The following is a 22,591-nucleotide window of genomic DNA, read 5'->3' on the forward strand; positions in this document are numbered from 1 at the left end:
AAGGTGAATTAGAATTGGAGGTGACAAACTGATACAGATTCTGAAAAATTTCCAGACATCCAAGAATTACAAGTGGATAGGGATAACTTTACCTTGGTTAATGTTTCGTTGCTGTGTAGAGACACAATGGCCCAGGAAACTTATGAAAGAAAGCATTTAGTTGAGGGCTTGCTTATAGTTGCAGAGGGTGATCCTATGACAATTATGTCAGGAGCATAGCTGCAGGTAGGCAGTCATGGTGCTATCACAGTAGCTGAGAGCTTACATCTTATCTGAAAGGCAGAGAGGGAAAGAAAGAGAGAGGGAGAGAGAGAGGGGGGAGGGGGAGGGGGAGGGGGAGGGAGAGGGAGAGGGAGAGGGAGAGGGAGAGGGAGAGAGAGAGACTGCACTTGGCATAGGCTTTTGAAAACTCAGTGACCCACCTACTCTGACAAGGATTCACCTTCTAATCCTTCTCAAAGCAGTTCTGACCAATAGGATTAAGTATTCAAATATATGAGCCTATGGGACCCATTCTCATTTAAACTACCATACACATCAACTAGTAATAAATATATCAATATCTGTTTCATTTGTGCTGTTTGTTGTAGCTAAACAAGTATTTCAACATGAACTTTTATTATTTCTATGCTAGTTTATCTTTCTTCCAAATCTCTTTTTCTTGAAAGAGAGTTGAATCAAATCTTGCTCCCCGCAAATCAACTTTAGAGTGCACTTAACTTTGGCATGACTTACTTCCTTTTTGTTTTTGTAAATATGTCTATTAAAGCCCATCTGTTGTTAGTCAACAATATTCACAAAATCTTTCTCACATTAAGTAGCACACTCAGGGACTTCTCATTCTGGGCAACTTTTGAATGACTGGATGTTGATCCATAAATTTGTAGGACATAAATCATTCTGTTGAATATAGTTTGATAGTTAGAATTGTTTCAGAGTGGTGAAATAGACAGTAGAAACATGAAGAACATTTTGAACATATGAAATTAGCACTGGATTAGCGTTTCATCTCTGAGTATGATTTGTTCAAACTGGTCATGCTTCTTGCCTGTGAGGACACTGAAATAAAAACTATTCTTAGCACATTTGAATATTGGCAGTGCAATAATTTTTTCCCCAGAGAGAAAATAAACCTAATCAGAATTTTTATTTTCCTCCTTCTGCAAAATAACATAATCTGAACAGAAGAGACCTTATAATGAAAAATTACCAATTTGGTGGGCCCAATAACCTTGTAGAAAATTTTTAGCTAGGAAATATTTCAACATGCCTCCATGAAATGATACCACTCTTTCCAACCTGTTAACAGCTTCTCTAATATTTTGAAATAAGTTACAAAAATAAAAATATTTTCTGTATTAGGGCAAGAAACTTAGGTTGCTCTATTTCTAGAAGAGTGCTTCCTTAGAATCAGTTACTACTAGGAAGATTTAACAACTACCAGTTTACTGATTGGCTGGGTGAGTGATAACAGAATGTTAACTCAAAATGGATTGATTAAAGCTTTACAATAGGGCTTAGTTTATTAATCTTGGAAGAAACAGAGACAAAGTTTTGGTTATGGGGGTGCAAATTTTTACAAAAATAAACGTCAATTTCTTAAAACGGTAGAAGCACAATTGCCACGATTTAAGAATTTCACTTCTGGGTACATAGCCAAGAAAAACAATAATGGGAAATTGAATGTGAATTTGTTTCTCCAAGTTCATGACACTATTATTCATAACAGCCCAAAGCTGAAAGCTACTCAGTGTCCTTGGACAGTTGATTTAAATATGATGTGGTGTGTGTATGTGTGTGTGTGTGTGTGTGTGTGTGTGTGTGTGTGTGTGTGTGTGTATCCCATTGATATTTAGCCTCTGATAAAAAGTGACTCTGATACATGTTATAATATAAGTCAATCTTGAAGACATTATGCTGCATGAAATAAGCTAGTTACAGAATATGTGTTGTGTGATTCCATACATATATAGTCAAATTAACAGAAACAAAAAGTAGATTGACAACTTCCAGGAACTTATGGTGATAAGAAACGGGCAGAGTTAGATGAATCTAATGTTTCAGTGTGGTAAAATGAACAGCATTCTAACCTGTATGATGATGTAACAAAGAAAAAAATAAACACCTCAGGCTCATATGCTTAAAATGATAAATTTTAGGCAATGCATATTTTCCATAATACAAACTCATTGAATTGTGCTTCCAAGAACTTTTAGGGAGAGAAAAATGAGCTTTACTGACTTAAGCTTTGAAAAAATGTAAAATGTGATTTGCTTTTGATATATTCTACCTTATCTCTTTCTTTGCTAGAGCTATCCTCATTCTTACAGTGTGTTCTTTTCTCTGAGAACATTATAATTTAATGATTTATCCAGACAATACTTTCCTGAATTCATCCTGAGTTCTGGGTTATCTGACTGTCCTTGCTTTGGTCACAGTTAAAAACTTATTTCTTCCCATTTTTCTCAGAAGCATGACTGAAACAACTTTGATAATTTGATATTTTTTATTATGCTGTAAAATACCGACTCTGTGAGATTCTTCAGAAATTCCTTAATGATCAAGTCTGGTATTGTGGAAGCTGATTCAACCGATAATTAGGGATTCCAAGAAATCTTTAAAACATAACATGGAAGCTTTCTCCCTCTCTCACTAGTGAAGGTCTGACCTTTGGGTTCATAAAAGTAAAAGCAAGAAAATGAGTTTCATAAGTTGAAAAGAATAGACAGGAGTTCTACAAAACGCCTGTGTACTTTGCTGCTCATTATGTTGTCCAAATGTGATTTAATCCACACAATGTATTGGTAGCTGTATTAGCGGCAGTCTACATAGTGGCAGATTTTAATAGAGCAAATAGTTTAAGATTTGAATGCTGAGTCACATATTGAATTAAAAAACAAGCAGCCACAATTTTATGAAATTCACAAAAATGGTTTAAAATGTGCAGGCCTATACTGGTGGGAAAATGAATACTTATGAAAATGTTGGATGCCTTTGAATAATCCAGTAGCTTATGATTGCTTTTTCAAACAAAATTAGTTGAAAATGTGTGCTGATTAGATTCATTTTATAACAAAAGAACTCCCATTGAGACTATTCAGAGGGAGAAGATGTTTTGTTTAGCTATTTTTCTCTGGTTATAACATGCCCAGAAATCATCATTACCTCTGTGTGACAAAGAACAAAGAACTTGGCAAACAGAACATCAACTCAGCAGTGGTATTGAAGGGTGAAGGTAATCTCTTGGTATTAAAACAATGTTTGCCACCTCTGTGAGAATGTGTGCACATTTATACACATAACTGCTGAAATGTGGAGACTAAAAGAACAGTTTTTAATTATGGATTGTTGTAAAAATTGTTGGAAACCAAAATAAAATTTGAAAAATGGAAACATATTTATGCAAATACGTTCAAAGTTGAGTGGATAACGCAGAATTTTGTGCTCATTAATGACAAGGATATGTTTTGAGAAACGTCCTCATAGATGATTTCATAGTTCTGTGAATATCCTAGCATCTAGTTGCATAAACCAAGATGTGATAGTCTATTGTCTGTATATAATGTGCTAATTGAAATAACCACATTATATTGCCCTCAGTCCTCCCCTGAGTAGTGGGAATGTGGAGTATGCCTGGGCAGTCACACAACTGACTGTACAATTTAGTTCGGTGTTTGTACAACCAGATAACTTACATTATTTCAAAGGCTTTGTAAAATCATGGCTTTAGCTTGGCATAATACATAGACATAATTTTTTGCTTTTGGATAGAATGGTGTCAACTGTCTATAAAAGTTTCCTATGGTTTCCTAAGGTTGGCTAGAATTAGTGACTTTTTCCTATAACTTTAATAAAAATGACATAAGAACTAAACTAATTAGGCTGCAGAGTAGCGCTTTAGGAACTGGAAGCAGCAAGATAGAGTTCCAATCTTGGCCCATCTCAGCAACTGTCCTAATTTATTAAAGTTACTTAATATCTAGAAGATATCATCTCAGATTTCTCTTCAGAGAATGCCAGTTAACTGAGGCTGCTAAAATCTGAACGGTTGTAAGGGCATGCTTAGTGCAGAGCAGATGGCATCAGTGAGCACTGAGGATTCTTGCTAGTGCAACAACACTGCTCTTTAGCAGAGTCTTCCATAGTAAGGGAGCCAGGAGGAGAAGCAGTGAAACACAGCATTGGTAAAAGGGACCCTTCTGCATTACCTTCTCATTCTCATAAGTGATGTCAAGAAAATGCACCATGTACATGGTTATGACCAAATCATATTTACATCTGAGAAAAGTGATTAAATGAAAATCATTGTTCTGTCACTGAACTCAGTTGTCAGGCATACCTGAAATCCAGCAAGCATATACACTACTGTTAATGCAGCTAGGGAAGAGAGGCATTCAGCAAAGAGTTGCAGTTGTCTGATGGTAGCAGTTTGAAGATAAGCGTGACTGTGAAGCTGACAGCCAGGGAAGGGGCTATTTACATTCAAGAACCTTAAACTTTTAGGACATGACATTTCCTGATGCTGCATAGCAGAATAAAGAATACTAACCTACTCATTTTTTTAGGAAAACAAACAACAACAACCAAAACCCAGTCCTTAAATCTTTCTCTTTCTCCCAAGCTTCTTCAATCAGTTGTATCTGAAGGGGAAGGGGACCCAGAAGTGCCTCTGCAATGATAAAAGCACCAATATTTACCCAATGCTGAGATTGAACCAAAAGGCTATGATTAATTTCAAAGGTACATACCATAGCCAGTTGACTTTTAATCAGGGAGGCTTTTTATGATTGCTCTTTGAAACCTGAAATTCTGCTGTCACCAGGTGTCAGGCAAATCAATACTTAGATGAAGGTGTATATGTAATAGTAACCTTTATGTTTTATGGTATCCCAAGACTGTAAAATATTGTTTACATATAATGTTATTTGATCCTCACAGTAGTAATTTGAGGGAGACAAGGTAAGCTGTTGATATCCTAATCTTACAAGTGAAGGAAAAGGCTGTGTCTGTGGCTGAAGGATTTGGTAAAGTCACTTGGTTAACGGTACCTCTAATTCATAGTATAGCCCAAGTTCTATGGCTCTGTGAAACATTCTTCTCTCTGAGTGCATGAAGGTTTGTGTTTTGGTCATTTATTAGAATGTCATGTGCAAGAGGGTTTGCAGGAGCAGAGTTAGAGTTGTGAAACACAGTTCTTTTTTGTTAACCTTTGAAATCTGAATCTGATGTATTCTTCAATACGAGAGAAAGGAAGTTGTGAAAAGTAATTTCCTTTCATTGTTCATTAGGCCAAAGTTATGAAAGATGTGACTTTGAGGATGGGCTCGGCAGCTTGACACAAGATCAGAGTCTACTACCTTGGAAAAGAAGAAGTGGGGTGATTAGTTCTTCACCTCCATTCTGGGACCACAATGGCAACAAATCTGGTAAATGCTTTGAACTTTATTTTTGTTTCAGTTGCATGATATGCTTTGCAGTCCACACCACTATTTTGCTATCATATATCAATTACTCTGAGTTAATTAACTCAAGAAAGATTCAATTATGATATTTCTATGCACCAAATAATGCACTTTGATCACATTCACCACTCTGTTACCCTTCCTTCTACACTCCTTTTCCTCCCCACTTGTCCTTCATATTCCATCCCTCACCCAATATTCTGCACATGACTGAAAGCATGACTTCCTTCACTTTGAGAATTTGGCTTATTTCACTTAAGATATCTCAAATTCTACTTATTTTCCTGAATATGGGATGATTTTCTACTCTATGGTCAAATCAAATTTCACTGTGCATATATACCACATTTTAAAATCAATTTACCCAAATATGTATTCTTGGGCCCATTTCACAGCTTGTCTGTTTTTTAGTAGTGCCTCAGTAAGCACAGATATTTACATAGGCATCCATAGCTATCTAAACTCTGCTCCTTTGAGTATATGTGCTTGAGTAGAAAAGCTGTATAATATGACAGTTCCACTTTTAACTTCTTCTAGAACCCTCATACTGATTTCCATAATGACCAGACTACTTAGTGTGGTTGAATATACTGTTTCCCTTTTATTTATATTTCTATATTGATTGAACCTGTATTTTATTCTGTAATTGATTAGAGAAGTAGAATCTTTGTTGACATTTTTACATGAAATTTATATATTATTTAATCCCTTAAAATATTTCTGACTCTTAATGTAACACAAGAAAATTTCATGATCCAAATTCTTGGCACCCAAACAGGTCTATTTAGCTTATTCAGTTGGGAAGCTACAAGACCTTTGGACACCTTGGGAAAATTATGAATCTGAACATGTTAAAACTACACATTAGGTCGTTGAATGTCTTTACTTTGGGCTGGACTAATTTCAACTCTGTCTGGTAGTACTTTCTTGCAAGAATTTCTCTGTCCCACCAGCCAGCTCCCAAATCACAACATGGAGACATATTATTAATTATGAAAGCTCAGTCTATAGCTTAGGCTAGTTCCTAACTAGTTCTTATAACTTAAATAAATCCATTTCTATTAATATATGTGCTGCCATGTGGTTCAAGGCCTTTACTTCTCCTCCTGCAAGGCTTGCTTGTTCTCCATCTCTTAGTTTCTCTGCCTTCTTCCCAGCATCCTCCCTGCACCAAAAATCCTGCCTAGCTCTTGGCTGTTCAGCTTTTTGTTAAACAAACCCAAATGACACATCTTCACAGTGTTCAAAAAATTATTTTACAACAGTGCTTGCCTAGTCAGAATTACTAGAAAGCTCTGTGAACTGTCCCTTAGCTTTCAGGGTATCTCTGGGGACTGGACTTTCATTCAGTTCTTTATTCATTATTTAAACAACTTCATTCATCCAACATTGTGTGTTTACCTTATATTAAGTAATTAAGTGATTATCTTACATTAGAATGGGCAAAGTTCAACTCCATATATGCATTCAATTGCTCTGTTTCCACACAATATGAAGAAAGCTAACACATTTTCTGGTGTTACTAAAACCTGCTTTTTAAAAGAAATAGGTGATACTTTCATTAAATAAAAACAATAAAATATCCAGTTATGGATATTGCTATGGAGTTCATTTAAAGCTAGCAAATACTCAAGATTTACATAAATATAAACATTAGACTTGTGGATTATAATGGGCATCTCATTTCCTAGCTATTTTTATGTCTCAGTTCTCTGAACATTAAGAGCAGGAATAATGATACTAAATTCATAGAATTAATTTAAGAGCAGTGTGGACTTAAGAGCTAAGTGATGCATTGTTGTTAAAAGTTTATCATAGATGATCTGGTACTCAATGAAAGGCAGATGTTTCCACTTCTGGATGACGTTAGTGTTATTACAAGATGCAATTTTGTAAATTTTGGGTATGATGCAAAAATATTTTTGTTTAGAATCTTTAATTATTGTTAGGGACAAACCAACTTTATTGCAAGAAGGAAGCATTTTCACAAATAGGACCAACTGTTACTACAGTACAGTAACCTCACTAGGTTGTGATGGGTTTAGTCATGGCAGAGCTTGATACTCACTGACTTGGCTGCTGAGGGTGTTTTATTGCAATGTCATACAAATTATTTATTCAGAACATTTCTCTTTGGGTGCTTTCCCCTTAATCTTTATTGTACTCATGGACTCTCTCGTGTGTGTGTTTATTCTTCCCAGCCTTATTCACAGGCACAGTGGCTGCTCTTTCTTCAGTAGTAAATTATTTATTCTTACATTAGCCCTCTCTGGATCTTGAGCTAGGTAACTTGAGATGCTCTAAACCTGTGTTTCTCTCTTTTTGTTTTTTACTTGTACTTCTTTTTCTGTGTATTTTTTTTTCAGTGTTAATGTTTTTATAGTCTAGTGGAAGAGAGAAAATGGGACAGTTTTCCCAAAAAAATGGTGCTCTTAAATACATCATATAAATTGGTTTAAAATTCTAGGGAGTCAGAGTAGATAGAATCTTGACCCTGTCCACCAGCTGGCTGTACAGGCTCAGCCTTTTCCATTTTGCAATGAAATGATAATACTACAAGAGACTCAGTGAAAAGAGGCTAGTTAGTCCCTGGCATAACTGCCTGAAGGATGATGATCTTAATGGTTGTCATGAATCATTTATAAGTACAATTAATATCAAATTGTGAATAGTCCCTCGTAGTAATTTTAAGTAAAGAATGGTTTTGACTTTAGATATTAACTCCTTGAAAATATTTATTAAAAATAGTCTTAGAATCTTGTCTCCATTTCAAAATCTCTGGTTCATAAGTACTAATGATATTTTTTATTAACTTACTCTTAAAATAATTTGACAGTTCTTCAAAATAAGATTTTCATCATGCAAACAACATCTTGAGTTTTTAGAGTTGGGCTTGAAAACCAACTAGGGCATTAAAATATCACCCTAGCCAGGATTTGAAATCCAATGAGGTTCAGCGGCAGAGGTGGGAGTGCAGTATTTAGTTTTTAAAGCATACAGCATTACATTGGATAAAGTAATATCACTATAAGAAATTCAAATACATCTTTTAAATGGCAGAGTGACTTAAAAAAAGAGTAAGCATATAGTCATAAGAGTCAGAGGATCAGGAAGCTTGCTGTGAGACTGTGTCTTCTAGAAATCTCAGAATCTAGAAATCTCTCCTACATGATGCATAATCTGAACAAGAACAAAAACACTAAGCACTACAAAGTAGACAAGAAAATCCCTTGAGGCCTCAACCCGATACAAAGAACTACACACAACTAAGGAATGTAGCAAGTGGTAGAAATGGTTACGCCAACTGGTTACTTGGTACCAAAGATCATCTCTGAAAGCATACATACAAATAACATTATACAGGCTGAGTAAGTTATATTTAGAAATACATATGCATATAAACATATGCATATAACAACAATTAATGAACAAATAAGGCAATGGATTAAAAAGAGAGCAAGGAAGGATATATGAGAAGGTTTAGAGGGGGAAAAGGAAAGGGGAAATGATGTAATTATAATGTAATCTCAAAAAAATAAAAAAAAAGAGAGTTTCAACTGATTCTGAAATTTGGTGATATTTAATGTATTTCACACAGATGCTTTTAAGAGGTGGAATCCAGGGCCTAGGAGATCTCCTGCAGTTAACTGTGCTTGTTGCTTTTCCAGAGGGCTTGAATTCTATTCCCAGTACCCACACCAGGCATCTCACGACTCACCTGCTTCTCTAGCTCTAAGGGATCTGATGCCCTCTTCTGGTTTTCATGAGCATCACAAAAACAAAAAAAAGGGAGGCATACTTAGATAAACACAAATACACATAAATTTAAAAAGATATTTAAAAATGCATAATCCACTACAAGTCTAAAAGACACAGGCTATCAAAGTATAAACAATCGCTTTTTAATTCTAATATTTTTAGTCATGTCACAGATTATGGTTTTCTCATTTAGAAATGTCTTTATGTAATGACATTAGATATCTTGTTACTATGTTCAATTCTTACATGACATAAATCCATAAATTATGAAATGTGCAATATTAAACAAGTTAGTATTAAAATATTTCTGTAGTTGACACATATATTACATCTGTAATCAAAATATATGGTAACTGCAACAGATAGTTTATTTGTTTTAAATGCTATTAAAGTTATTCTTAATTAGAATTACTTTCTAAAGTATTTCTACCCTTCTAAGTACTCAATTGTCTCTATTGTTACCTTTAAGTTGATACATTATACATTATTTAGTATAGCATGTAAGGGACTTCTGCTGGTGACAAATTATTTTGTTTTTCTCTTTTGAAAATATTTTAAGTTGAGTTAATTGACTTTTGAAATATATATTATTAATGGATTTAGAATTTTTCATGCTCTTTAAAAGTATCTTAGTGCCTCAAACATATTCTGCACTTCCATTTTTCACGTTGATGTCCACATATTCAAATAATTCCTTTGACTGCATATTGCATACCTTTTTATTTCAACATGAGACTAAACTTTTAGCCTACGTCTGCTAATTAGGCTCCTTTAATATGCAGTACATACCTTTTGCCACTTTGGGAGAGTGTTCATTTATTGTTTATTCAGATATACTTTGTACCCACTCTTTCTCCCCTTCCTTCTTATGCTTTGGTCATGAATAGTTAGTACACATATCTCATCATTAGATGACATTGCTCTTGCCTCTTCTCTAAATTGGATGCTTTCCATAAATCTAACTTCAGCTTTGTGATTATGCTTTTATAGTCATCTCCAATGTATTGATAAAACCACCCAGTAGTTTTTAAATTAAATATGTTTTGAATTCTAGAATTGATCCCACATTGTCTTTCTTTATCTCATTTTACTTGACTATGACAGCAATTAAAGTTGCCATCTATTGACAGCATTTTCTATGATATTATCACATATTCCCGAATTGTTCTTAAATAACTATAGATCATTCTCTAGGGCACTAGAGATATCAATAGTAAGGAGATTATAGACGTGGCATTCTCATAGTATTCAGAAAATGGTTGTGATTTTTAAGTTGATGAACAGCTTACACAGATGCAAATAGTCATATTGTCCTGATTCTTGAGGGCAGCAATTTAATAACATTTTAGTTTTTTGGTCCTGGTAGTTGGAACTGTCCCGTACACAAGGAGATTGACATTTTAGCCAGACAGATGACCAGAATTTATTTTTGATTGTGTTTTATTATTTGACTATTACATATATGTACACAATGACATGTATATATACATATCTACCCCATTTCACCTCCAACTCCCTGTGTATCATCAACATATCCTTTTTTCAACTTCATGTCTTCTTTGTGTGTGTGTGATATTCCACTAAGTTCAAATTGTGCAGCTCATACGTATTATTGTAAGGCCATCTCTTTCCCAGAGCACTATCAACAGCCAGCTCCTCAGTTAGGAATGGGCCTGAACAGCACCTTCTCAATCTGTGCTGGAATTTTGGTTGACTTGATCTTTTGTAGGTCTTATCCAAGTAACTACAGCTGTATGTGTTTATGAGTGCAAATAACCATGTTATGTACAGAAGACAGCATTTCATAGCACCCTTCCACATCCTTCAGCTTTTTTCATCTCTCTTGTGATGTTCCTGGAGGCTTGGTGGAGGATGGGGTCATGGCTACAGATGTTATATTTAAGGCTTAGCACTTGCAATCTCTTATTAGCATTTTGGTCAGTTATTAGCCTCTGCAATGATGGTTGCCCAATACAAAAGAAGCTTCTCTGACTAAACTGGAGAGTACCCCAGGTATTTAAAAGTTGGTTTGGCAACATGACCATTTAGCAAAATAACGGTAGCAGATTCTATCATAGAGCCTATGACCTCCTCAGCTATGGACTTTTGACCACGATTACAGTACCAGGCATGACTTTCCTTCATGTAGAACAAGCCTCAAATCTAATCAGAAAGTGACTAGTTACTTTTGCACTACTGGACACATCCTGCCTGGCTGGCTGGTATTGTAGCATGTAGGGTTCAGTTCTGGATATGACTATTGATGCTCTTTCTCTGCTTGTATCCTACATAGCACTCCCCAGCACTGTAAAAGTTATCCAGAAGTGAGCAAGTTTCTTGGTTGGTTTGATTTATCTGTGTCCTATAGTCACAGTATGTGGTGTGTTATCTCACCATCTAGTTGGGGTAGGCAATAGTCTATGATGTTTTGGATACTTCTGGGGCCTCCCTGCCTGTTTTAGTTAGGGTTTCTATTGCTGTGAAGAGATACCATGACCACAGCAACTCTTATAAAGGAAACATTTAATAGGGGCTGGATTACAGTTTCAGAGGTTTATTCCATTATCGTCATGACAGAACATGGTAGCATACAGGCAGACATAGTGTTGGAGAAGGAGCTGAGAGTTCTACACTTTGATCTGTAGGCAACAGGAAGTAAAATTTTCCACACTGGAAATAGTTTGAGCATATGAGACCTCTACATTCTCCTCCACAATAACACACTTTTGCCAACAAGGCCACATCTACTCCAACAAAGCCACACCTTCTAATAGCGCCACTCCTTATGGGCCAAGCATTCAAACACATAGGGCTATGGGGGCCATACCTATTCAAACCACCACAATGCCCAATAACTTGTATCCCAAGAAGCTATTCCATGCCTTGCACTGTGATTTTCATTTAATAACCCATGTCTTCTGGGAGCCACATTGTCCACCTATGCAGGGTACATCCAGTCAAACTGTTTAATTTCTTGAAATTATATGCTGAAATTTTCTTACTAACTAATAAGTTTCTATAAATGATTTGCACATATCCTTAGTTTTGTTTAACCCACCAACTGTCTCCTCCTCCATTATTCCCAACTTCATATCCATGCTTAAATTTTAACCTCTAGTATTCCCCACACATCTTTCATGTCACATGCATTCTACAATCTCTCCCATTATATTTTGCACTGTGAGATAGCAGACATTGTGTGGCCTTTGCATGCATTCTTCATTTGGGTTACCCCTCCCTCCACCATGCAATCTTCTTGATAACCCCATCTTCCTTACCATTTAAGCCTATCTACACCTACTATTCCACATCTCTAATTTCATTTTTACCCATAATCTACTATTCCCCTCCCTTAAGCCATCTATTCCTCAATAGCTCTTTCTAGTTTGCTGGGTTCCACTTGCTCTTCATACACCATAAGTCATCTTTATTGCTGCTCTCTTTCTAGATTTCTTTCTTTGTGTCACACAGGGTTATCCTAGTGCCCTTTCTCAGTTTCAAGCCAGCAGCCTCTCTATCAGAGTTTTAGCCACACAAACTACCAGAAAGTACAACCTATCTTTAAGCTAGTGTCTGGAGGATTTTCATTTGTTCTCAGTGTTTTCTCTTTGTTTCCACTCCTTAAAAAAAAAAAACTATATCTTTGTTGTTTATGTTTAGAGATTTGAGCTTTCAGATTTTTCTTTCTTTTTTAAAATTCCTTATATTCTTTTTTAAATTCTTCTCTCATACAATACATTCTGACCACAGCTTCCCCTCTCTCCACTCTTCCCAGCACTATCCCACCTCCCCTCTCCCCCAGATCCACCCCTCCTCCCTTTCCCTTCAGAAAAGAGCAGGCCTCCCAGGGATATCAACCAAACACTGCATAACAAAAGTCGGAACAAACTTTGTCCTTTGGTGTAATCATGTTGTTTATCTCTGGGTTTTTCATTTTAGTGAATCTCAGCATCTCCAAGTCTGCTTCATGTTGTTTTTTTCCAGAGTGTGAAAACAAACATCCATGCTTTAAGACTAGGCAGTCTGCATGATAGGGGGAGTGGGTTGGATTATTTTATCATGAAGACTCCATGGAAGAATGGGGAGAAATCCCTCAAGATCACTATATAAATCATGTTTTTTTCCAGCTTTATGGTTGGAATAGCTATTTATATAGAAATCAGGGGAAATGAATGTTGATTTATTAGTTTCCATGTTATTTCAAAAGGTCTTTTTTGAGCATCTGTATTATGTTAATACTGCTCTGGGGCCTAACAATACAGTAGAAAAGAGCATAGTTCTTCTCCCCAGAGAACATTCAATCTTCTGACAAAAACAAACCTTATGTTTGTGCTTATGAGACAAGAGTAAAATATCCCATTCAACATCCATTCTACTGGCTTTATGTGCATATTTAAAAATCTCACAATGGGGCAAAGATAAAGTCTGTTTGTACATATATGTGCCTGGCAGATTTTGTTTGGTAGTATCTACATTGCTTTTACCCAAAGAAATTTCAAAAGAATGATTCATCTGCTCTAGGCTTCTGCGTGCTTTTTGTTTAAGGGTTCTATTTCTCAGGCTGTACTACCTATGGCCCAGTTAGTTTGCTTCACACTGCAGAAATAGACCTAACTAACACAGAAGGATTTAGCATAACTATGTCCCACTAAGAACTTAAGAACTTAGGTAGTGGGGTCAGTGAGATGATTCAGTGGGTAAGAACAATTGTTATTCAAGCCTGAAAATTTGAGTTTGATCTTCAGAACCTAAAATGAAAGGAGGGAATTGAATGACATTCTGTGACCTCCACACATGTGCCATGGCATGCAAGCACTTGCCCACATATACACAATAAATAAATAAATAAATAAATAAAACAGAATTTAGTCAATCTGTAGGCTTTGTCAGTAGGCCATAGTTTTTCATCCACTAGTATGTTCCATAAACAATGAAGATTCTTATGTCTGATAGAATGGCATTTTAGTAATAGAGGAGTGTGGTGGTTTAAAAGAAAATGGCCCCCAAAGGGAGTGGCACTATTAGGAGGTGTGGCCTTGTTGGAGTAGGTGTGGTCTTGTTGGAAGAAGTATGTCACTATGGAGTCGGGCTTTGAGGTCTCATATATGCTCAAGATACCACCCAGTGGCTGCACACCACCATGTCGCACCATGATGATAATGGACAACTTTTGAAAATATAAGCCACCCCAATTAAATGTTTTTCCTTTATAGGAGTTGCTATGGTCATGGTGTCTCTTCACAGCAAAAGAAACCCTAATGAAGACAAGGAGTAAATGTTGTATCTATTCTTCTAGAAATACATTGATAATAATTACAATGAAATTAAGAAAGCAATTCAGTATAATTAGTATATAGTATCAAAATATGTTCCCATTATGTTAGTTAAAAATGTGAACTGTAGCCATCAATATAAATGAATTACATCCTAATTCTGTATAACAATCACCTTTATTATGCTATTTTTAATGACTCACCTGGACATTGCATAAAAGAAGGTATTTGATTATTTAGTAGTTCTTTCTTATCAATGGTGTATATATTCCAATATCTCAGAGGGTGACTGAGACTGAGAATATTATACATTTCCCATATATACAGATTTTTTTTTATTCTATTTATTATGTATACAGTGAGTGTTTCACCTGCAGGCCAGAAGAGGGCGCCAGATCTCATTACAGATGGTTGTGAGCCACCATGTGGTTGCTGGGAATTGAACTCAGGACCTCTGGAAGAGCAGTCAGTGCTCTTAACCTCTGAGCCATCTCTCCAGCCCCCAGATTTTTGATAGATTAACAATAATAATAAAACAGAATCTTATACTATTTTTTTTCCTGGTCCTGTGATAAAATACTCTTGTAGTGGGGAAGTCAGGGGAGCAGGAACCTAAGGCAATTGACTCTCCTATATCCATGGCCAGGAGGAGACAGCAGTGAATGTTTGTCTGTCTCCTTTTCATCAAGTCCAGAACTCAGGCCGTGGTACGGTGCAACTCACCTAGGGTGCCTCTTCCTGCCTCCACTAGTGCAATCAAGACAACCTTGCAGGCATGTTCCCAGGGCAATCTCTGAGATCATCTCAGAGATTCTTATTGACTTGGCAATTCACATTGACCATCATAATAAATGTTGTCTAAAATTACAGTCATTGGATTTTGGAATTTTCTTTTTTCTAATATTACTTTTTCTGCAGTTTGCCACAGATAACTAAAGCTATAGATTGAAAATCTTGGCTAAGGGAAATGAACATTGGAATCACAACTTTTCCTTAGAATAAATGTACAAATAGGATGTGTTTGTATGGTAAAAATGAATGTTTTTCCACCAGTACAGTTCCTAGTATGATACTGCACTATTTTCAGAGTTAAAAATCTAAAATAAATATTGTATATTATGTACATTCAAGTGTACTTATATTAATACATGGTGATTATTCTTGCAACAACTGAGAACCTTCTATTCTTCAAGTCTATTATGTAAGACATCATGGTCAATACTACGACCTGTAGACCTGTAAAAAGGTTGTTATTGTATGCCACCATATCATGTTTTAAAAATTTTTAGAAACCGTGTGTGTGTGTGTGTGTGTGTGTGTGTGTGTGTTGTGTGTGTGTGTGTAGGTGCCCATGGAGGCCAGAAGAGGACAGGAGGCTCCCTGGAACTTGAGTTATAGGTGGTTTGTGAGCTAGGAATGGAACCCATATTCTCTGAGCAAGCAGGAGATAGATACTCTAGACCACTGAGCCATATCTTTGTTGCCCCATACATTTGTTGTTGAATTGTTTTTGGTATGTATGTGTAGTAATGATGCAAATATTTATATAAAAGTGAGGTATACTATGGATTACAGCAAATTGCTCTTGGACTAGAATCAAATCTGATTCTAAAAGGGGGAGTGCCTTAGAGAAAAAACTTTAAAGTCATATATCAACAGGCAAAGAGGGGACAGAAATGACATGTATAGTGAAGAACCACATGAAGGCCTGGTGGAGGTAGTTGATCTATTCAAGGAATGACTTACAAGTCAGCTATAAAAAATGTATTTTTCTTGAAAATGAAGATTAGGCTATGTATGTATGTTGAGGATGTCCTCTCTTATGTCACATGAATGTTTCTGATTTTCTCACTGCTACTGTATCTCTCTCATTTTCTCTTCTGGACCTGAGCACCCTCACCGTTGACTGTCTCATGTGTGTCCTGTATCTCTCTCTCATTTTCTCTTCTGGACCTGAGCATCCTCACCGTTGACTGTCTCCTGTGTGTCCTATTAGCGAGCAACAGTGAGTGATGAAGGTATGGTGGGAGCTAAAGAGTACCAAAGTATTTCAAGAGCATGCATATTTAGAATTTAACAACTCCTTTTGCTTCAAGTAGTACTTTTAGGAAAGCTCAAATTTTTACCATAAATTCTGATTGGCAAGCTAATGATATATATGTGTGCACATGGTGTACGTTTATGCATTTGAAGAGAATAAACTTCACGAGGTTTTCATATATTCCCCAATAATCTTGACAGCTATTGAATATCAGATAATAGAATATCATTTCATTTTTCCATTTATTTTATTTCAAATTGATGTATATGTCAATGAGGGGATTAGATATGACAGCTTAGATACGTAAATTAGCTGATATAACATCAATGTAATGTCACCATATAACCTTAGTAATGAAGCTGTCAAATAACTTACATATGAGAGCTAAAAATGATGCTTGCTCTTGAGTCTTTATTGCAATGTAGAAATAGTGCTCTGTATAACTTGCTTGATTTTGGTAGGAATTGTAAACTTAGGTGGATCTCTATTATTCAAATGAATTGAGCCATAAGTGAAAAACAATCATATTCAGTGGAAATATATGAACTCAGTATATTGTAGTGAATATAATGGAAAATTTAAAAGGTTTACATTTGAATGACAACCAGCAGTAAATTAGGATGAAACTGTGTCAAACAGAGAAGTTTGCCAGTTGGATTGATTGGAAGAATTCAGCAGCTGTCAGTTGTCTGCCTGTGCTTTTAGAGCATAGTCATAAATACTCCCTTGAATTTTCTACATTCTATTAGTGAAGAAAACATAACAGTAATCCACACTACATTTATCCTTTGTAAACTCTGGCCAGTACCTTAAGATGTTGCATAAGGAGTAAGAGAAGCATATTAGTACCCACCTGGTCCTAGTCAGCAGAATTTTAAAGATTGCTACCTTAGCAATATTCCTATGCCCCACTTATTAAGTAAGACACAGGTACTGCTGTGAAAGGAATTTGTAAACATAGCTAAGGTCACCAATTAACTGACCTTAAAATCATCTCCTTCTGTTGAGGGACATCTGAGTTGTTTGTAGTTTTGGACTATTATGAATAGAGCAGCAATGAACATGGTTGATCAAGTGTCTCTGTAGTAGGATGAAGCATCTTTTGGGTGATACAGATGAATCTTTTTGAGTGATATATATGGATTTCCCATTTTCCCAAAGAACCACCACCCTGACTTTCATAGTGACTGTACAAGTTTCTAGTCCCACCAGCAATGGATGAGTGTGTCCCTTATTCATAACTTCTCCAGCATGAGCTGTCATTTTAAAAAAAAGTTATAAATTAAAAGTTCTCCAACCTACCACAAGCACTCCTTTCTGTAGGCTGCCCCTTTGTCTAAATGATGGTGTCCTTTGCTGTGTAGAAGCTTTTCAGTTTCATGAGGTACCATTCTATTGATTTTAGTGCCTATGTTATCAGTGTTCTGTTCAGAAAGTCTTTTCCTGTGCCATTGAGTTCAAGGTTATTCCCCACTCCTTCGCTATCAGGTTCAGTGTATCTGGCTTAATGTTGAGGTTTTCGGTCCATTTGCACTTAAGTTTCCTGCTGGGTGAGAAGTATGGATCTGTTTGGATTCTTCTACATTCAGCCATCCTGTTTGACCAGTTTGAAGATGCTGTCTTTTTTCCAGTGTGTGTTGTGTTTCTGGATTCTCCTTCTCCTTCTCCTTCTCCTTCTCCTTCTCCTTCTCCTTCTCCTTCTCCTTCTCCTTCTCCTTCTCCTTCTCTTTCTCCTTCTTCTCCCCCTCCTCCTCCTTCCCCTTTCCCTTCCCCCCTCCTCCTCCTTCTTTTTAACAAAAATCAAGTGTTCATATGTCTGTGGATTTACATCTGGGTCATCATTTTGATTCCTTTGACTGACATGTCTGTTTTTGTGCCAATACCATGATGTTTTTATTAGCATAGTTATGTAGTACAACTTGAAATCATGGATAGTGATACTTCCTGCAGTTCTTTTATTATTCAGGATTGTTTTAGCTATCATTTTTGTTGTTGTTTATTTCCACATGAAGCTGAAAATTGTTCTTTCAAGCTCTGAAAAGAATTGTGCTTGAATTTTGATGGGGATAGCTGAATCTGTAGATTGCTTTTGGTAGGATGGTCATTTTTTGCATTAATCTCACTGATGCATGAGCATAGGAGATCTTTTCATTTTCTGATACCATCTTCAATTTCTTTCTTCAATGACTTGAAGTTTTTTTTTTTTTCATCATACAAGTCTTTAATTTGCTTGGTTAGAGTTACCCCAATATAACATATTATTTGAGGCTATTTTGAAAGATATTATTTTCCTGATCTCTTTCTCAGACTGTCATTCATACATATGAAGGCTACTGATTTTTGTGAGTAAATTTTATATCAGGCAATATTGTTGAAAGTGTTTATCAGATGTAGGAATTTCCTGGTAGAACTTTTCCAGTGATTTATGTAATAATCATATTGTCTACAAATAAAGATGATTTGATTTTGCTCTTCTTGTCTTATTGCTGTAGCTAAGACATCATGAACTATATTGAATACATATGGAAAGAGTGGACAGCCTTGTCTTGTTCCTAATTTTGGTGGAATTGCTCTTAGTTTGTCTGCACTTAAGTTGATATTAGCTCTGGGATTTCTGTAAACTGCATTATTATGTTGAGTCATATCCCTTGTTTCCTAATTCTTAGGACTTTTTATCATAAGGGGTTGTTATATTTTGTTAAAGGCCTTTTACACATCTAATGAAATGATCACATGTTTTTATCTTTCAGTCTGTTTATATGATAGATTATGTTTATTGATTTATGTATATTGATCTATTCCTGCATCTCTGGGATAAAGTCTACTTAATCAGGTGGGATGATGTTTTTAATGTGTTCTTGGATTCAGTATGCAAGTATTTTATTGAGAATTTTAGCATCTGTGTTCATATGGGAAAATGGCTTCTAATTTTCTTTCTTTTTTTAAATTTTATTTTATAATTTAATTTAATTTTACATATCAGCCATGGATTCCCTTGTTCTCCCCCCTCCCATGTACCCTACCCCCCACTTTCCCCCCAGTCCACCCCCCATTCCCATCTCCTCCAGGGCAAAGACTTCCCTGAGGATTGAGTTCAACTTGGTAGATTCAGTCCAGGCAGGTCCAGTCCCCTCCTCCCAGGCTGAGCCAAGTGTCCCTGTATGAGCCCCAGGTTCCAAACAGCCAGCACATGCACTGAGGACAGGTCCCATTCCCACTGTCTGGATGCCTCCCAAACAGATCAAGCTAACAACTGTCTCACTTATCCAGAGGGCCTTATACAGTTGGGGGATCCTCAGCCATTGGTTCATAGTTCATGTGTATCCATTCGTTTGCCTATTTGTCCCTGTGTGTTTTCCAACCTTGGTCTCAACAATTCTCGCTCATACAAACCCTCCCAGAGCTCTACCTGGGACTTGGCCACGGATCTCTGCATCTGGTTCCCTCAGTCATTGCATGAGGTGGTGGTGGTGGTGGTGGTGGTGGTGGTGGTGGTGGTGCACACCTTTAATTCCAGCACTCGGGAAGCAGAGGCAGGTGGATCTCTGTGAGTTCAAGGCCAGCCTGGACTACAGAGTGAGTTCTAGGAAAGGGGCAAAGCTACACAGAGAAACCCTGTCTCGGCGGAAAAAAAAATTGTTTTCAAGGGCTGGAGAGACAGCCCAGCCATTAAAGGCTAGGCTCACAACCAAAATAATTTTCTTTCTTTGTTGAGTCTTTATGTGGCTTGGGTATCAGGGTAATTTTGGCCTCATAAAACAAATATGATGGTATTTCTTTTGTTTCTATTTTGTAAAATAATTTATGGAGTACTGGCATTAACTTTTCTTTGAAAGTCTGCTAGAATTCTACACTAAAATAATTTGATTGTGTGCTTTTTTGTTTGGTAGACTTTTAATTACTGCTTCTATTTCACTAGGGGTTGTAGTTCTGTATAATTTGCCTATCTGATCTTGATTTAACTTTGGTAGATAATATATATTGAAAAATTATCTATTATTTTTAGCTACTCCAATTTGGTGGCATAGAGGTTCTTAAAGTATGTCCTTATGATTCTCAGTATTCCCTTGGTGTCTATTGTTGTGTCCTCCCTTTCATCTCTAATTTTGTTAATTTGGATCTTCTCTTCACCTTTTAGTTAATTTGGATAAGGGTTTGTCAATCCTATTGGTTTCCTCAAAGAACTGACTCTTTGTTTCATTCTTTATTGTTTTCTATTGTTGTTATTTTTTGTTGTTGCTATTTTATTGATTTCAGCCCTGAGTTGGATTATTTCTTGCCATCGACTTCTTTTGGATCTGACTCTTTCTTTTTGTTCTAGAACTTAAAGGTGAGCTGTCTCTCCATTTTTCTTTTTAATGTAGGCTCTTAGTGCTATGAACTTGACTCTCAGATATGCCTTTACCATGTTCCATATGTTTGGGTATATTATGTATTAATTTATATTGCATTATATACAAAGTCTTTAATTTATTTCTTAATTTCTGTCTTGACTCATTTTTCATTTAGTAGTGAGATGTTTAGTTTCCAAGAGTTTGTAAGCTTTCTGTTGTTGTTGATATGCAACTTTAATATCTGGTGATTAGATAGGGTGCAGGTGTTATTTCAATTTTCTTATATCTATTGAGACTTGCTTTGTATCAGAGTATGTGGTCAATATTGGAAAAAGTTCCTTTGGTGCTAAGAAGGTATATTCTTTTGTGTTTGGGTGAAATGTTCTATAAATATCTGTTAGGTTTTTTTTTTGGTTTATGACTTCTGTAATCTTTTTTGTCTGGATGACCTGTCTATTGGTTAGAGTGCTGTACTGAAGTCTCCCACTATCAATGGGTGAAGGTCAATATGTAATTTAAGGTATAGTAGTGTTTCCTTTATGAACTTGGGTGTCCTTGTATTTGGTACATAGATGTTAAAAATTCAGTGTTATCTTGGTGAATTTTTCTTTTGATGAGTGTGTAATGTCCTTTCCTACTTCTGATTAGTCTTGGTTTGAAGTCTATTTTGTCAGATATTATGGCTAAACAAGCTTGTTTCTTAGGTTCATTTGCTTGGAATACCATTTTCCAAACTTTACCCTTAGGTGATGTCTATCCTTAATGTTAAGGGGTGTTACTTTGTAGTTGATATATTGTGTTGATCACACCTAACAGTGACTTTGAAATCTTCAAAAAGATGACGGGATCCCACAATGACAATTCCACATGGATTATGATAAAGCTGATTAACACCACCAAAAGATCTGCCTGTGGCCTTGTAGGCCCCAGCTCAGGCCCGAGCTGCATGTGGCCAGTTGTGGTGGCGCATGCTTGGAAGGATTTGCTAAAGGAAACAGAAGCAGGAGGATCTCGAGTTCAAGGTCAGCCTGGGAGTCTTGCTGAGGAGAAGCTGCAGCCAGGGCTAGGCCACAAATGGTGGCGGCTTTGGACTACAAACTGCTCAGGACAATTTCGAGATCATAGTTGAGATGATCCAGCCTCACAGACTACTGGAACAAGGACTTGAGATAAGCCCTGCACTTTTGTATTATGCAGAGACTGTACAACAAATGTTACAACTAACTCTCTCAGGACTTGACAATTAACCCCCAAATTTTATTTTCAGGATCCTCTAAAGACACCTTTGCCCTGAGAGAGCAAGAAGTAATTTTAAGAAAATGATGCCCACATTCCCAAAAGGTCGAGTGGGTAGTTTTTGGTCATTTGAGTCACAGATATTGTCATTGTTTATGATGGTTGGTTACACGTTGTTAATTGTTAATGGTAAAAAAACAAAAACAAAAACAAAAACAGGCTAAACAAAGGAGATTAGATATAGGGTTCTTGTTTAAAAAAAAGAAAAAGAAAAAAGAGGATATAGATAAGAGGTAGATTATTGAATCTATGCTGAAAAAAAAAAGAAATAGTAGGATAAAAGGGTAGATTATTGAATCTACTCTGCAAAGAAAAAAGGGAAGCTATAGAAATAATAAGATAAAAGATAGATTTTTTTTAAAGGGAAGATATAGAAATGACAAGATAAAAGGTAGACTTTTGAATCTACTCAGAGAAGAAAAAAGA

At 36.2% G+C, this 22,591-nt stretch overlaps 1 protein-coding gene across 2 annotated transcripts in view; it reads left to right on the forward strand.

Annotated features, from left to right (window-relative positions):
• The window catches only part of Malrd1 (MAM and LDL receptor class A domain containing 1), a 584,432-nt gene that overhangs the window by 12,869 nt on the left and 548,972 nt on the right, over positions 1-22,591 (forward strand). For both annotated transcript variants that reach the window (XM_037205982.1, XM_037205981.1), the window contains exon 2: positions 5,289-5,426. In XM_037205982.1, the coding sequence (XP_037061877.1) occupies positions 5,289-5,426 (138 nt within the window). The remainder of the gene's footprint in view (positions 1-5,288; positions 5,427-22,591) is intronic.

The sequence above is a fragment of the Peromyscus leucopus genome, chromosome 5 (genome assembly GCF_004664715.2).
Source record: "Peromyscus leucopus breed LL Stock chromosome 5, UCI_PerLeu_2.1, whole genome shotgun sequence".
Lineage (NCBI taxonomy): Eukaryota > Metazoa > Chordata > Mammalia > Rodentia > Cricetidae > Peromyscus > Peromyscus leucopus.